General features: G+C 37.6%; 1 protein-coding gene across 3 annotated transcripts; it reads left to right on the top strand.

The window, feature by feature from the left end:
* The first annotated feature begins 990 nt into the window (after positions 1 to 990).
* On the top strand, positions 991 to 6,338 carry LOC110841964 (zinc finger protein 729). 3 transcript variants are annotated; one of them, XM_035858951.1, is made up of 12 exons: positions 991 to 1,188; positions 1,400 to 1,532; positions 1,596 to 2,021; positions 2,087 to 2,353; positions 2,420 to 2,558; positions 2,637 to 2,693; positions 2,767 to 2,948; positions 3,233 to 3,674; positions 3,775 to 3,863; positions 3,925 to 4,324; positions 4,903 to 5,205; positions 5,723 to 6,338. In XM_035858951.1, exons 2-12 carry the CDS (start codon positions 1,409 to 1,411, stop codon positions 6,141 to 6,143), a joined length of 2,850 nt encoding a protein of 949 aa, XP_035714844.1. In that variant the 5' UTR covers positions 991 to 1,188; positions 1,400 to 1,408; the 3' UTR covers positions 6,144 to 6,338. The 3 variants fall into 3 exon arrangements, with proteins under 3 accessions (XP_035714844.1, XP_035714840.1, XP_035714847.1); XM_035858947.1 differs by having other exon boundaries at positions 2,087 to 2,558; XM_035858954.1 differs by lacking the exons at positions 4,903 to 5,205; positions 5,723 to 6,338 and adding an exon at positions 4,383 to 4,537 and having other exon boundaries at positions 2,087 to 2,558.
* Positions 6,339 to 16,446: the final 10,108 nt, after the last annotated feature.

The following is a 16,446-nucleotide window of genomic DNA, read 5'->3' as shown; positions in this document are numbered from 1 at the left end:
AATATACAGGTTGGCTGGCCAAGTGGCCATGCATACATATGTCTGTGGAGTTGTCTAATATACAAGAAAATATCTTTTATACCTTTTAAACCTGTACAAAAATAAGTTCGAAATGATATCTATTTTGTCTTAGGGGCCGTTCATAAACTATGTAACGCTAAACTCGAATATTTTTACCCCTCCCTCCCTCCCTTGTGACGCTTGCGTGACGCTTCAAGCCACCCACCCCCCCCCTCCCTCATAACGTCACGGAAAATCTCAAATTTCCCACTAGTTTAAGTACTTTAAATTTAATTTAAATTAACTTAATCAAGTTATGTTTTTAATTTTCTATGAAATTTTAAACTAAACAGTGTAAAATAGAAGCATTCATCGTCATTTAACCAGAGTCATCGTCGTAGAGTGAATATCTTTCAGTTGACATTTCGAAATGAAACTCAGCAAATTTAAATCAGAAAGTTATTTTAGAGAGTAACATAACCAAAGCCGTAAATCGAAACGCGTGGTTTCTTTACACTTTTTATAATTTTTGCGAGTGTGACGTGACGATAGTCTCATACCACCCTCCCTCCTACGTGACTATGCGTGACGCCACCCTACACCCACCCACCCACCTCCAAGCGTTACGTAGTTTATGAACGGCCCCTTAATTATATTCACATCGGATAAATTCTGATGGAAAAAATAAGTTAAAAGATAATACCAAATAATACATAATACAAATTCGCTAAAACTAAGGTCGAACTTCTTGTACATATTTATATGTAAGTTCATAAGGGAAAACTACGATGAAATTTTTGTACGAACTGAATCAATAATAACCGGAGTTTGGTTATTAATATAAATATAATGCTAGTTATTTTATTACTTAAACCAGCAAAATCAGCATTTTCTTGGAAAGTGCATACATTGTAACGCGTTGAGAAATAAAATTGCATGAAAAAGACTTTGTTCGTATGAAACGTGATGGCCACAAGCGCCAACCAAACAACACATGTTCTTCCAAAAGAGTTGACATCAAATTGAAGAATTTCTTCGAATACAAAATAATTAATTTTGTACTTTCTTAATACTTATTTTGCTACTTAAGTACTTAATTTCTTACACAATTAGTTTCAAAATCACCACCATAAAACTATTTCGGGCCCGTTTCATATTTTCTTTGCCCGGATGAAATAATAAGCTGCAGTGAGTGAACTATTGTTTATTTTCTAAAAATATTTCTTATTATTCCTTTCTAAATAAATATATGTGTTATTCATATTCATATTTTTATCTTGTGAATTTCTATCCCTGAGAAGGTGGTAAGAAAGTACGATGTCAATTTCAGATCGTCATACAGATCGTCTATTGGTCCTTAATATTTAAAAAATATATTTAAAAACAAAATCTTTTACAGAAATCAATCATGAAGCGTAAACCCGGAGCAAAAAGACAACTTCGGCAGGCTCGAAAAATACACATGGCTAGAGTTCGTGCTGCCAAAAATCAACATTCTGATAGAGCCAACCAACAACCTCGAGAATTGCAAGGTGTGTTTTTTTTCTTTTAAGATTTACTTTAGAACGTTTTTTTACTTTTCAAACTTATTGCAGGATTGAGCAACAATGAGGTCGAGATGATGGAACAAGCGCCTGTAGAGGAGGATGAGGACGAGGAGGACGATTCTATTGTTCCGATAAGATGTATCATTTGCTGTTGTCCCGCCCTAAAGAACAAAAAGTATCCCACAAGAGTGAAATTTCTGCTGGGACAAGTCGTCCCATATTCGCTCCTTTGCGACTCCACCTTTCGCCAGGAGGAAATTGAACAATATATCGATCTCTGTTCGTCATGTGTGCGTCTTCTCGGACAAGGGGAGCAGCTACATGGCACAATTATCAAACTGGAGAGAGACTTGGACCAGGTGAAGAACAACGTGAAGAAATTAGTACAAAATTCCACCCTCATTAAGCAGGAGGACGGAGGAAATTTGGTGGTGGAAAAAATATACGGAAATATTCGCGAACAATTGCTGAGTGGTTAGTTAGTGAGGATTATTTAATTTGTGAGTAAATATTTCATGATTTGTAAATTATTTGCTTAGATTTTGTTGGCGAAGAAAACTTTATCGTCGCGGACTGGTCAGGAGTAGAGTTTCATGAGAATGAAGAGCATATTTCTAGACCGGAAATGGAAAATGATCCCTTAGAATTTGGCGAGGATTCAATAGTTGACGAAGTTATTACGAATTCACCCATTGCAGATGCAGATTCAAGTAGTGTAAATTTAGAATTTGGAGAGGATTCAGGGGTTGAAATTATTGCGAATAAGTTGCCCGCTGCAGATTCAAGCATTGCAAATTCAAAAAGTGGTATTCCAAATTCAGAAGTTTCTGGTAATAAATCAAGTATTGAAGACGATGATCAAAGTCTTCCAGAATTTCAGAAACTGCACAAGGACAAAGTTGTAGCTACGTATTCGAAAACGACCCCCAAAAGGAGCGTTGCGCCAATCAAGATTAGCCCGTTAATGAAACAGAAGCACAAGGAGAAGAAAAAATATGTCCCAAGACCAGCGTGAGTTTGAATAGAATTTGTGATAAACAACTAATTAAAGCATTGCTTAATTATTTATTTTCAATTTGTGTCATACAGCATTGAAAACGTGTCAAAAATCCAGGCAGTAATATTATCATCGTTACAAAAAACTGGGTAGATTTTGACATTTAGTAAAATTACCATACAACATTTAATATACTTGTTTGTTATCCATTTATATAAACAGCATTTTTGCTCGTCATTTAAATCGAGGAAATTCCAACCTATCCGAACCGATGGTCTCGGAGATTCGAAAGCTACCTGACCTCACCAGCCCCGCAAGAAAGGGGCATTATCCTTGTGCCATTTGTCCAGATAAGTTCGATACCCTCGTGGAAGCTAGCTTGCACCGGAAATTTATTCACCCAGGTACACAATCGGTCCATACATACGTAATTACGACAGTATTTTAAATATTTATTATCGCCCCTCATTGTTCAACAATTGGGAAAAGCTTAAAAAATCGTGTCGCGAAGGGATTCTAAAAATATAATTTCGCATTATAAAACGTGTATTTTGATATAGTTCCCTTGTTTTGAGTTTGCGAAATCGTGTTGCCAAGTAAAAATATGATATGCTGAATTTTGTTTATGTAATTACTTACTTTGTGAGGGTTTATGTTTACTTATATTATGATTTATTTTATGACCTAGGTCTCACCCTTTGCGCTAGTCCAGTTGTTAGTCTCCAATGCGGAAAGATATTCAGATCTCGGGACATAAAACGTCACAGGATAGAAAGCCATCCACTTCTACGGTGTCCCGAATGCACGGAATCGTTCACCACCACGGACCGATTGGAATCTCACCTGAAGGCAGCTCATCACCAGGACGGATCTGCGTTACCACCATTGCCAGAATTAGGATATGATGTCAAATTAATCCCGTGGGTGATCCCTATGACGAAGGATGAAATCCAGGAGGCAGCACGTGACCAGGGATTCTTCCGCGTTAACTTAACACGGATAGAAATTAAGGACACGTCTCCTGAACAAGTGGTCGAAGAGCAAAGTGGAGATATTGGTGAAAATGTTGATGAAGCTCTCCCCTCTGGTTTGGTATCTCAAACGACGAACGAATCAAACAATGAGCAAGAGTAAGAAAAATGGCATATTAACTAATTAAATTTATCCAAATTTGTGCCCAATTCATGGAAAGAAAGATATTCATGTTTTTTTTAAAATTTCTCTCCGTAGAATTCTGAAGAGTAGGACGGATTCTGGACCAAAGAATATTTCCACCACTCCAAATGCCAACGTTTTTCCTACTGAACTAACTCAACCTGGTAATTTTAACTTTAATTAAAATTTACTATGATCCCTAACAAACCATTTCTTCCCAATTAGTTCCAGTCAAGCTGAAGAAAAAGAAAATTATTTACAACTGCGGGGTCTGCAATACAAAATTCCCCGTACAATCCGATCTCCTCCAACATTTGGCCGATGCTCACAAACAGACCCCAAAATTCGGGTGTTTCGTGTGTCTCAAAGAATTCACTTCGCTCAGTGAATGCGAAGCGCACGTATTATCCCAGCACCCTGACGCCAAACTACCCGAGCAACGTGTCAAATCCAAGGAACGAAAAATTAGCAAGATCCCAGAAAACAAGTTTTGGATGTGGCCTTTTATATGTAAACCGTGTCGGCTGCGGTTTATCTCTCTTCCCGTGCTGCAGAATCATATCAAATCGGAGGAGCACGCAAAAATGATGGAATTAGGAGAACCAGTGGAATGTCCAAGAGATGGGTTTGTTAAGTTTATAAATTCATATTTGGCTTATTCACGACAATTTTCGTAATTTCAGAAATTTGCAAGATTTCACAAAAAAATTCTGGATTCGATTTTTCTCAAATTTACCCTGAAACTGGACGTGTTTTTGTTTCGCCAAGTTATCCTCTTCATACATAAATTACAGAAAAAATTAAACTAATGGAAATAAAATCATGATTAAATATGGAACCAGTTCACGCAGTGCTTGGTAACAGTGTAAAATCCACAAATTATGTAAAAGTACAAACTTTTACAAAATTTACCAATAATTCACAGTATCGATAGGAAAATTAGCTTACAAATGCTTGTAAGCTAAGTAAAACTTTTTATTTTGTAAACGTTGTAAAATTGTTTTACAAAACTAACGGATTTTACAAGTTACCAGTGACGGCGTCAATTTCCTTATTGTTTTTATAGTTTTGTGAAATTCAAGATTTGAAATTCAAAATCTCCTCAATTTTTTGAGCTTCGATAACCTAACGTCGTCGTGACTACGCCCATTAGAAATCTCGTTGAATATTTTGATTTTAATTTTTAATGTGAAATTAATTTAGATGCGAGCACAAGTACCGTGGCCAAGCCGAGTTGAATGCCCATCTGGCCGAACATAGGAAAATTAAATGCACCCAGTGCCATTTTAAATTCGCGGATCCAAACCTCCTCCTACACCACAAGGTCCGATGTCATAAATACATTCTAACCGATGCAGAAACTTTACATCCAATTGTGCATCAGTGTCGCGTTGAAAATTGCGAGAGGCTATTTAACAATAAAGGTCGACTCGCAAGACACATGGCGTCCACGCACGGAGTAGGAAAACACAAGTGTGACCAATGTGGCAGAGTTTTTTCAGAGTTGTAAGTCATTTAAAAAAAATTGTACCGATTCACTCACGTGTTGGCAAATTTTTGCTAAAAAAACAGTTAAATTGTCCGTATTCACGTCACCTTTTTCGTAAACTTTCGTTTCGCAACATATCTTCGCGACTTTGCGAAGAGTTACGATGCGACTATCAATCAGAATCCTTTTTTTGCGACTTATTTATGCGATACAAAAGGCATGTATTATAGTCGTAACCTGTTTTTTTCGCAAACTCGCCGTTAAGTAAAGTTTAATTTCTGTATCATTTTCACTTTATAAATTTTCATTTAAAATATATATGTCATTCACATGAGAACGTCTAGACTAATCCTAAGTTGCGAAGCAACAGTTTTGGGTGACATGGAATATAATATGGATTCCCACATTGTAAAATCATGCACGTTTTTTTTGTTTGAAAAGTTTTCAAAATATTTTTGCACAGTTTAACATCTGATTGAATAATTAGTCTTTATTTTACATATCTATGTACATTTATCTATTCGTTATTCACAGCGCTCATCTCAACCACCACGTGAAACACGGGCACGAAAAGGCGCCAGGAAAGCATATGTGCGACATTTGTGGGAAGCGTTTCACTAAAAAGTCTAACCTTGCTGCTCATCGACCAATTCATGGAGAAGAGCGTCCCTTCCTTTGCTCCCAGTGCGGAAAAGCGTTCAAGACGAGTACCAGTTTAACGCTTCATAATTACAGTCATGACCCGGATCGTTGGACGAAACATTATCCGTATCGGATTCTGGTTGAAAAAAGGCTACAAACTCAGAGAAAAAGAGAGGCAGCAGCGGCGGCGGCGGCGATTTCCGGTGGTCCAACTACTGCGCCGAAAAGGAGGCGAAAATCTAATATTTCGAAAGGAGCAGAAATAATCGTCGACCAATTTATCAGTACTGAAGAGGAGGAGGGTAGAATGTGATTGGTTAACGTTCGAAAAGCAAATAGTTTTTGAGAGTGAATTAGAAATGCAGTACACATGACATGTTATACATAAATGATTCAACGAATCCAACTGTTATACATAATGAAAACTTTTTTTATTGTTAGATACTTGCTAAAAAATTAAATAAATACGGAACCGAAACTGCTGTATTTAAAAGTTACATGAACTCAAGAATTCTAAACAATGTCGCCGAATTATATCAACAGTTTTCGCAATTTTTTCTGAAATTCTACAAAATTTGCATACATTTGCATACATGGCATACATGCTTATTTAGGATTACCATAGTAATTAGTCCGGCATTTCATTACTGTTTGTCTACACTGCAATTACGATGGTTCATACATGAATTGCACGAGATCATTCTCGTGCAATTAATTGAGGTACTCGTAATTAATTTTTACACACTTATACAGTCGAGCTTATGTACTAACCCAGCCATTATTTATACGCTAACAGTAAGTCTATCGTGTTATCGGTCACCCTTATCAAATAATTTGAAAAGTACTCCATCTGTACCCCATTCAGAAAAGTATCTGCAGAACTCACGGCTTCCAAGTTGACATAATTTGGCAGCAGACACCTCAAAGCTTTCCTTTTATACTTATTTTCCCCATGTATCAGTCGCATCTGCCTAAAAAACTCTTTCGATGCTGTTGATGACATCGCGGTGAAGTAAATCGCAAATATTTCGATCCACAGACACACAAGGATGAGTGCGACACAGGCAAAAATCAGGATCGCCGACATCTCTGCCCCCTTCGCCAGCTCGGTTATCATATTGAACAAGGCCCCCGTTGATAGGACGACCATCGTGCCATGGTGCAGACAGACCGCCACGAAATCATGGGCCATTTCGGAATGCAGTATCGTCACGTGGCGGAGGCACGTGTACACGTGAAGGGCTGTTTCGAACGGCAATTCTACCCGATTCGAAGTTGGTATGATGGCCAACGTCCAGACGTACAGACAGACCACGCCATACCCCGAGATCAGGATGCAGGCCCCCATCGTCGCCATTAAGAATATGCCACCGAGAGAGGCTGGGACTCCAGAGATTAGAATGGTACCGATTTTACCAGTGATCAACTTGAGGTTTAGAGCTTTCGAAATTGAGTGAATTGTCGTGTATACAGGACTGATGGGGGTGAATGAGATGATTGCGAAGGACAATGGGGCCATGTAGTCAAATTGGTAGAAGTAGGAGGATAACATTTTGCTGCATGTCTGGACAGCGGTAAGGGCTGCTGGGTTGAGGTCGTAATTTCGACAGAGAGCTGAAAGCATGTTATAATTTAATTAATCGCTAACCATTGATACTATAGGTGGTCCTTTTCTAATGCGGGTTTTCACAATCAAGAGTTTTAAAATCTGGCAACTAAATTTCAAGAGGTTTTCAAGCATTGATTTGCGTGCAAAGGAAGACTTTCAAGAAGGTGGTTTTATGTACTTCGCTGTTTTGACCTGTAGTTAGGTGCAAGAACCTAGTTCCCGCCGCTATATGTCATGGGCGGCAGGTCGCGTTACTGCTCTGCATTTTATTGCAGTTTTTTTTTGCAAGGACGAAACAGATCAGATCTATACAAAAATTCATGTTTTTTTTTATATATTTAGCATGGGTTTTCAATTCCAACCCTACCACTACTAACTTCTCTTAAAAATACAAGTCCTGGTATTTTCCTAAAAGCAGCTCCATTTCCACTCCCGATATAAAAGAAGTGGTAGCATGTCTTGATTGGTTAGACCCGCAAGAAACTAAACACTTGACAAAAACCTACAGTGCAGACTCCATATAGCCCGAGTCAGGGACAGAGTCCCTGACTCCTCCAGGGTCACTCTGGTTAAAATTTGCTCACTTTTAGCTTCATATCCTTTCTTGAGAAGCCATTAGGTATAACCGTGCCGGATTTAATGTTTTTAAAGTAATTTCTAAAAATCGGTATGGGTCACCCCATAGGGTCGCTCCAGATAAGAATTTTACCAATTTCATGCCATATTCTTCTATTAAGACCCATTAGCAATCTATCTACCAAATTTCAGCTTGGTATGACGATTTTGAAAAATCGGTATGGGTAACCCTGTAGGGTCCCTCAATATGAAAATTTTTCCAACTTGAAGTTATTTTTTTCTATTAGGAGCCATTAGCAACCTCTGTACCAAATTTCAGCTTTCTACGACAATTTTGAAATTTTGGTGCATGATACCCCACCCACTCCGATGACCCCCACCGGTCATCCACTTGACCGATTTCGCCCATCTTCGAACTCGTTTCCTAATTTTGTCCAATATGCATATGGTAAAAATTTCAAGTCAATCGGTTCAGCCGTTTTGGCTCTATCGTGCCGGACAGACGGACGGACGGACGGACGGACATGACGGTTCCATAAGCCCTGACTCGGGCTAAAAATTAGATTAGGAAACGTTTTATAAACACAATGATTTAACATATTTAAAAAAATATGTATGCTATGATGCGAACTTGAATTGAACCCCCACTGTACTTTTATCTACCTTCAAAATGCTTTTCCATCTCCATCGTTGCCTGATACACGGAAACATATTTTCTCGGGCCGGATGCTCTCTTCAAATTCCACGCCATCGGAACGAAACCGGTTATGATAATCGCAGCTGCGTACGTGACCCCTATCGAGGCCGGAGATTCTTGTCCAGGTGGTGACATCACCGCCAAGTGATAACTTCTCGCGAGAAATGCGGGCGCCACGAAAAATACGAACAAATAGCAAAGAATTTGAAAGCTTCGATATTTTGAGCCATTTCGCAGTGGGATGGCACGATTCGTTTTGGCATCCCATTCGAAACAGTACGCCAGGCCGAAGCAACTCCGCTGAATGACATGGACGCCACGACGAAGATGTTTGAGGGCGTCGTCGTGAAACATTGATTTAAAAAAAATTTAAATTGAAGGTTTTCATAGGATGTATACATGCAGTCCATGGGATAGGAATCGTCTGAAAGATAACTAATTTTAAAACAAGGTTTTAACGAAATTGGTCTTAAGCACCCATTCCATTAGAAAATGAAAAAAGTATTTACAAAACTTTTGTGGAGTTCCAAGTTTCGACGTAGAATATCAGTAAATTTATCTAATTAGATAATATATTGACTGGACTAATGGCCGCGGAAGCCTGTGTTCCCACGGTTATTCGATGTCCCCATCATCTGCCCGTGTTATATAAACCCCTTCCTCCCCAATCTTACAATGTTAATGTCCCCAGATGTCCGCGGCACCTGGATTGGATTGGGTTATTTTATGTTCTGGTAGCTTAAGACTTAAGCTATTTTTTATTTCCATTGAGCAGGCCAATATCTTTTTTAAATACTTATTTACATGTGTATGTATGTACATATTGGAAAGCATGCTTAGTCTAAGGTAACCATTTCAAGATAATAATATACCTGGGTATATTAATGAAAAAAGTACTAGCTAAATATTTGGCAGAGTTGAAAGTTATTCTAATTTTCGGTCGCCGGTAAAACCCGGTTTCAGTTGAAATTAAGGTGAAATATTTATAATACAAAAATACCAATATTTTTCAGATCAAGCATTTTGCAAAAGTTATGAATTTAATCATCTCGTCATACGTGTGTACGTTATATACGTTATACATACATACGTGTGCATACGTATATGTATGCACATTCATGTATGTATACATAAATTCCATTCGCATAATCCTATACCGACCAGTAATTGACTAAATGCAAATTTTGTAATTATGACTGCCACATCTATGTATAAAATCCGTATGTCCGTCCGTCTGCCTGTAGATCCGATAACTCGCGAGCGCAACGAAATAGAGACTTGAAGCTTTGAAAGCGAATTCCTTATGTCAGACAAAATGGTTATAAGTTGGACCCCGTAGGTCATAAGAGCATGGCGCCAGCTCACCGGTCAAAAATTTCCTGAATTAGAACGAATCATTTGAGGACTCAAGTTGATATGCAGCATATTCAAAGAGTTATGTAAAGATGCAGCGCATATGTACATATTCAAGTAGGAACAGGTTTAATTATCCGACTGTTTCATAACATGGAAATACATATATTTTCAAGTAAAGCCGATTTAATACTAGCTAGCTACATACATATTATATATGTACATATACATAGGCCTAAATTTCATGCATTTCATACTAGAACAAAAAATAATCAAACTGTAAATACACGACAATTTCTCCTATTAAGTAGTTTGCTATCGTACCGGATGAAATTTCTGTTTGCAATTGGAATTATGTATCCTCATAATTATACATATCTATTTGCATATACATTTTATCATTACAAAAATAATTGTGGTATTTCCGTCTCAAAGAAAACACACTCGGTAAAGGGAGCATGTACATAAGTAAATATCCCACCAGTTCGAATATTTGTACGATACTTACAATTTCACGAACTATCTAAGTTTCTGTTTTAAGTACTTTTGAAGCATTATTTATATAATATTCAAATAAGTAACATTAAAATCATGAAATATTTCTTGATAAGTATTCTATGTATTTTTGTTTCCTCAGTATTTTGCAGATCACATTTATCCACAAAATTAGCACAAATTAAGCAAAAAGTTGACACTGACTCGACTTGTTTACATACTCGCTGGGGTCGTGTTGATACAATTTCCGCTAAAAAATACCAGGTCCACCTAATCATAACTGCTGACTCACGGCCTGTCTTACTAGCGACAAAATTCCTCCAAAAATACGGCAAAATGTGTAATTTTATCCAATACAAAGGAATCACGGCTACCCTATCGAGGAGAAATATGCCTTGGAACTATGTCCAATTTGGCAGCAGGAGTACTAATTATCATCTCGTTATCTGTACAAGTTTTCAAGAAGCTAAATCATACCCGTTTTCTGGTTATGCAAATATTATATTTATTATCACCCCAGGGGTGCGTGAGGTATTCAAAATTTACGAATTTGATATGTTCGGCAAGCACCTTTTAGAATTTGTAGAAGACGAAAGTAACTATTACCGTAAACGATCAAACTTCCAAGGTCGTCCGATCAAATGGGGTCATCCGTCCGTGGGAAGACACATTATTACGAAAGATGCCATTCAATCATTTAGGTAAGTCTTGTATAAAATATGAGATTGGTCCATAGGTGTGCAGCTTCCAACCTCTTCCGTTTCCGACGTCTTGGAAGCTGCCCACCCATGGATCGATCTCAGTCAGATTTACGCTTTTGCTGAATTTTTAATTTGGCATGAATTATACAAAATAAGATATCTCACAAAATCCCAAAGACTAGCAAAAAATATTTAGAATGCATATTATAAATATCGCCTGAAATTTCTAAAAAAATATTTCACTAAGAAACTAACCTAATGGTCGTTACCTTCCCTTTACAGGGAAGGATTATACCCTGCCGAGAGTTATATTGCTTCTCTTATGGCATTTACCAACTACTTAAACGCTACTTTAGCCCCACACGCATTCTACGATACTTACGGTGCTCTAAATTCCACCACAAAAATGTACAACGGATTATACGGCTCCCTTGAAAACGGCGAGGTTCACATCTCTCTCTGGATGGTTGCCACAAACTCAATTGAAGAATTCGTATCGACCACGTCGGACGGCATAACTGACGGTTTCACGTTTTTTACAAGTCTCCCCAAAAATTTTGGGAATGCACACCCAATCGTCACCCTATTTAATGAACTTGACCTCGTCGTCATAGCGTATCACGTGGCCTGCATAGTTTTGATTGCGGTCACCCTTATGATGGCAAATCCAAGGGAAAAATGGACCCAGGGGGAATTATGGGCTTCCACGCTGGCAGGAATTTGTCGCCTAGTTCCACAACAGAACATAAACGTAGAAATTGAAAAGTATATAAATATCTATGCAGATATTAACAATTGGGGTGCAAACCATGTTCAACCCAGATTTTTTTAAGAAAATCTCAGTTAGAAATAGCAAGCCTTTGGAAACAATATTTAGTACGACACTTTCGCAGGTGCGCAAAATTCAGAGTGTTATGTGCTCCGGAAGTACACGAAAACGCTGGGTTTCAAGCGGAACCCGAGCGTTAGCGCCTTGTGTTAGCAACCGAGAGTTTTCGCGAACTTAAGTCGCCCATAACGCTCTGAATTCTGCGCAAGTGTCGAACTTTATGTCAAATATTTCTAAAGAGTTGGCCTTTTGAAGTGATATCGTGGAAAAATTAGTGTTGAACATAGTATGCATCCCCATTGTACATAGGTATTACTGTTTTAAAAGTTTAAAATTTTTTTTAAATATCACACGCATTTTTAGACAATTAGCTCAAGGAAAGATAAAACTCGTCCTTGGACCGTGGCTTCTCTCTTTAATTTTGCTAAGTTCCGACATGCAGTCTGTCATCGTTTCGTCTTTGTCCACCCCTGAATTTGCCGTTGCCCCGAAGAATTTTGAAGAATTGGTTGGGTCAAGATTTTCAATCGCCTTGTTTGCAAACGATACGGGGGCGAGTAAAATTATTCGAACCCTTTCTGCCGAGGAGGGAAAGGAATCATTTTTTGGGAAACTGGAAACCAAAATTGAATCAGCTTGGACGTTCGCAGATATTTTTGTGAAGGTGCGTTTCTTAATTTTTAAGTCACATTAAAATTACTGTTCGTCCAGTATTATTAGTCGCAACAAATTCTGAAAGGTTACCTGGCAGATTATTTATTTTTCAATTAGAAACCAAATAACCTCTCAGAAAATTTTCCAAGAAATTGCGACTATTAATATTGGATGAACATTAGTGTTGGATAAAAGTCATACAATCTAGGATTAATTATATTTTTTTCATCATGCCAAGTAGTGGGGTAAAAATGCATGCCATTAATAATGACATGCGATGTACACAATTATCATAGCATACATACATATCTACATATGTACATATTTAAGATGTGAGAATCAGAGATCTTTTCTTGGAATTACACTACTGAAAATTACACTAACTATGCTACCTTTCAGAGGCAATGTTTCTCAAGGATGAAAATATGGGGGATCGTTTGCATGGGACCGATTCAAGCTGGGCTACAGAATGCGTATCAATCATTAATTTCTAAATCTGGAGAGATTTTATTTCTCAAGTCTGCCGATGTCATGCTACCGGTTCTGAGCGTATTGCACTTTTCGAAATACATGGACCATTTACAAGGTACAATTTAATTTAAATTAAATTAAATTTTAATTTAAATTTAAATTTAAATTTAAATTTAAATTTAATTTTATGCATTAATTTACTTTTTTACTTCTAGTTACATTGGACCGAGGTGTTCGATCCTACGTGGAGTCGGGCATTCTCCGAACCTGGTTTTCATGGAAGAACTACAGAATTAAGGGGCAACAGAACGCAAAAGCCGGGCTGAACAAGCAATTATCCCAGGATGACGAAAACGTCCCTGACCAATCAACAACATTCTACTATTTCTTAATTATCGGGGTTGGAAATGGAATTGCTTTCCTGGTATTTTTAAGAGAAGTTAAGAGTAAGGTTTGAAATTGCAAAGTCAGGCTTTAACAAATGCAGATTTTTGAGTTTTTTGTATAGATTTGAGATTTATAAATCAAGAATCGAAAATCGGGACTGCGTGACAGATGATCAACATTTATATAGTTTTCGGTGCACTATGTACAATAAATTTTCTCAATAAGACGAATTTTAACGATTTTTCAAAATCGTCCCATAAGTAATGTCAAGCTATTCAATTCAATTTATTCAGAAATTCACACCTAGTTCCAAAAAATCATATTCAAAGGCTATGTATCAAAATCTAGGATGTCCGTCCTTCGCAGTCTAAATGACAGTTACGTATGAATAGATTCGTAGTGGAATTTAGATGCAATTATGCAATGTGTAATTATATGTTAAGTGGTGCTGACAATATGTAAAATAATAAATAATTATGTAAATATAGTTTATGCAAGGAAAATTATGCAACGCGACCGAACCACCCTCTTCAAGTCGCTTAATTAACTTTCACCTTACCACCTCAAATTCATTTCTGTTATATTTTGCGAACTTCTTGTACTCCAATTTATGCCAAAATACTGAGGATGAATTGTCTCACATACGTTCTGCACATCCCATTCACGTGTTTATCTTAATTTAATATACACACATGAATTTGACCAATTGCTTCAAATCCCACGCGCCTAAGACTACATAATATATTTTAGAAGGTCGCTTAATAAATATGTAATTCTACCTAAGTTGCCCTTCAAATTTGTCCACATACATTTTCCCGACTGGTTAATACCACACTGCTTTTGGTATAAACAATATTTAAAATTATTACTCGTGTCTTGTTGCATACTTACTTATCATTGTTGATAAATGTATCCGATCAATATTCCATGCGTTGTTTTTCCGGTATTCAATTTAGCAATTTCCCAATATTCTACACACGCCAAGCATCCTAATAACTTCAGATCGATCAGCTTTATATCTATCTATCTATCTACATAAAGAGAACCATAATCCTGATATCTTAGACTCTCTGCTTTAGTCTTGAAAATCTTCAAGGTTATTATTCCGAGGATCTATGTAGAGCTGAAAATCTCATTAGATTATCATCAATATCATTGCTTATCACTGCATATACAGATACATTGAGCACTCTTGCTTTCGTACTTAGGATTAGCTACCATCCAAAATAAAATTCTGTGTATGTAGATATCAACTTACACATTTTTCTAACCGGAATGATTTGTAAAATCTGAGTTAACTTGCCAAAATTAATCAATATATGTAATGCTTCACGCTCTTGAAACGTACTCCAAGTGGATGCAACATTTTACTTCACCCCCGATCAAGTGGTGTCCCATAAAATCAAAATTTTTATTCAGCATTTGCCCTCTTCAAAATTTTCTCTGGTACTTTCACACCTTTGTTGGCCTCGGATTTTGCACAGCTGGTGGAGTAGTGGTCATCCTTTTGTCACAAATTTTCCAATTTTATCCACCCGTCCCACTAGCTTACTTATTCATCTTTGGGATAGAGTTGGCCACTTCTGGGGCTGCATTTGCGGTCAACCTGGGAATGATTTTGTACGGGAGGGAGTGTGTCATGGGTTGGAACGCTTTGCTCGAGATGCAGACTAATCTCCAACGTAGAGGTAAATACTGGAACATGCAATTCATTTTGAAACATGTGCTACAGAACTGTGGGGACAATAACTTTCGAAGGACTAATATATGTATCTACCCGATCTAGATTCTGACTCGTAGCTAAATATTTTGAATTTTGACATTAAGGGTTGTAACGCTCCCTATTCTTTTATGGGATTGCGTGTCCTGATTCACATCCACTTTCGCGGATGCCCCTTTTCTTTGTGACGTTGTGCAAGAAATTCGTAGTAGAAACTCACTTTTTTATAAGAATTATGAATATATTTATTTACATCAATACCGACTGAAAAAATATTGACTTTACAGAAATGCTCGTATTATTAATACGTGGGAGAGCTAATGCTATAATTTATATTTTAACTAATTATCCAGACAGGAACTTATTATTAAGTTTCCGAAGATCTAAAACCTTGAACTTGATCTTGATGATCACTAAACCTAACCTGCTGATCCTGAATCTAAAACTACACTCTTCTTCTCTTCTCTCTGCTTACTCTATATATACGTGATCACATAAACCACGCCTTCTTGATCACTACCTTTACTTACGCTACATATGCACAAACTACGCCCTCATGATCTTGATGATCATGATGACGTAGGCATCATTCTGTGCTCCTCATTCCTATCCTCTCTTCCCCTTCAAGATCTCCTCCTGCACACAATATGGTTTGGACACACATGAGAGGCGAGATACTCATGAAACTTAAATCTATGTATTTTGAATCCCTTGACCTTTGAAATGCTGATGTCACATTTGCATCAGCGTTCCAAAGGTTGCAGGGTTCAAACACCTAAATATTTTGTGTTTGTGCCATTATGCTAAAATTACGAATTGAAATGCTCAAATAACTTATATTATTTTAGGACGATGTCATCGCCTATCAACAAATCCAGTTTGGCGAATACTGACCGTGTTCGTCTGGGCCTTCACGACCTACCCCTTTGTAGTCTCGGTAGCCGGAATTGTCTTTACGTTGGACCCATTCTACTACATCTTGTCCATGTTCAACATAACGAATCCTCTCCTACGCATCTTCAGATTCTATCTTATCTTCGCAATATCCGCCGAAATGTTCAGATTCCTCGCCTTGATAATCCTTTTCTGCACGAGCTCCTTAATAATGTTGCGCGATACATTGG

This window comes from Folsomia candida, unplaced genomic scaffold (genome assembly GCF_002217175.1).
Source record: "Folsomia candida strain VU population unplaced genomic scaffold, ASM221717v1 Fcan01_Sc001, whole genome shotgun sequence".
Lineage (NCBI taxonomy): Eukaryota > Metazoa > Arthropoda > Collembola > Entomobryomorpha > Isotomidae > Folsomia > Folsomia candida.
The sequence above is the reverse complement of the archived record's forward strand: the minus strand, read 5'-3'. Positions and strand labels throughout refer to the sequence as shown.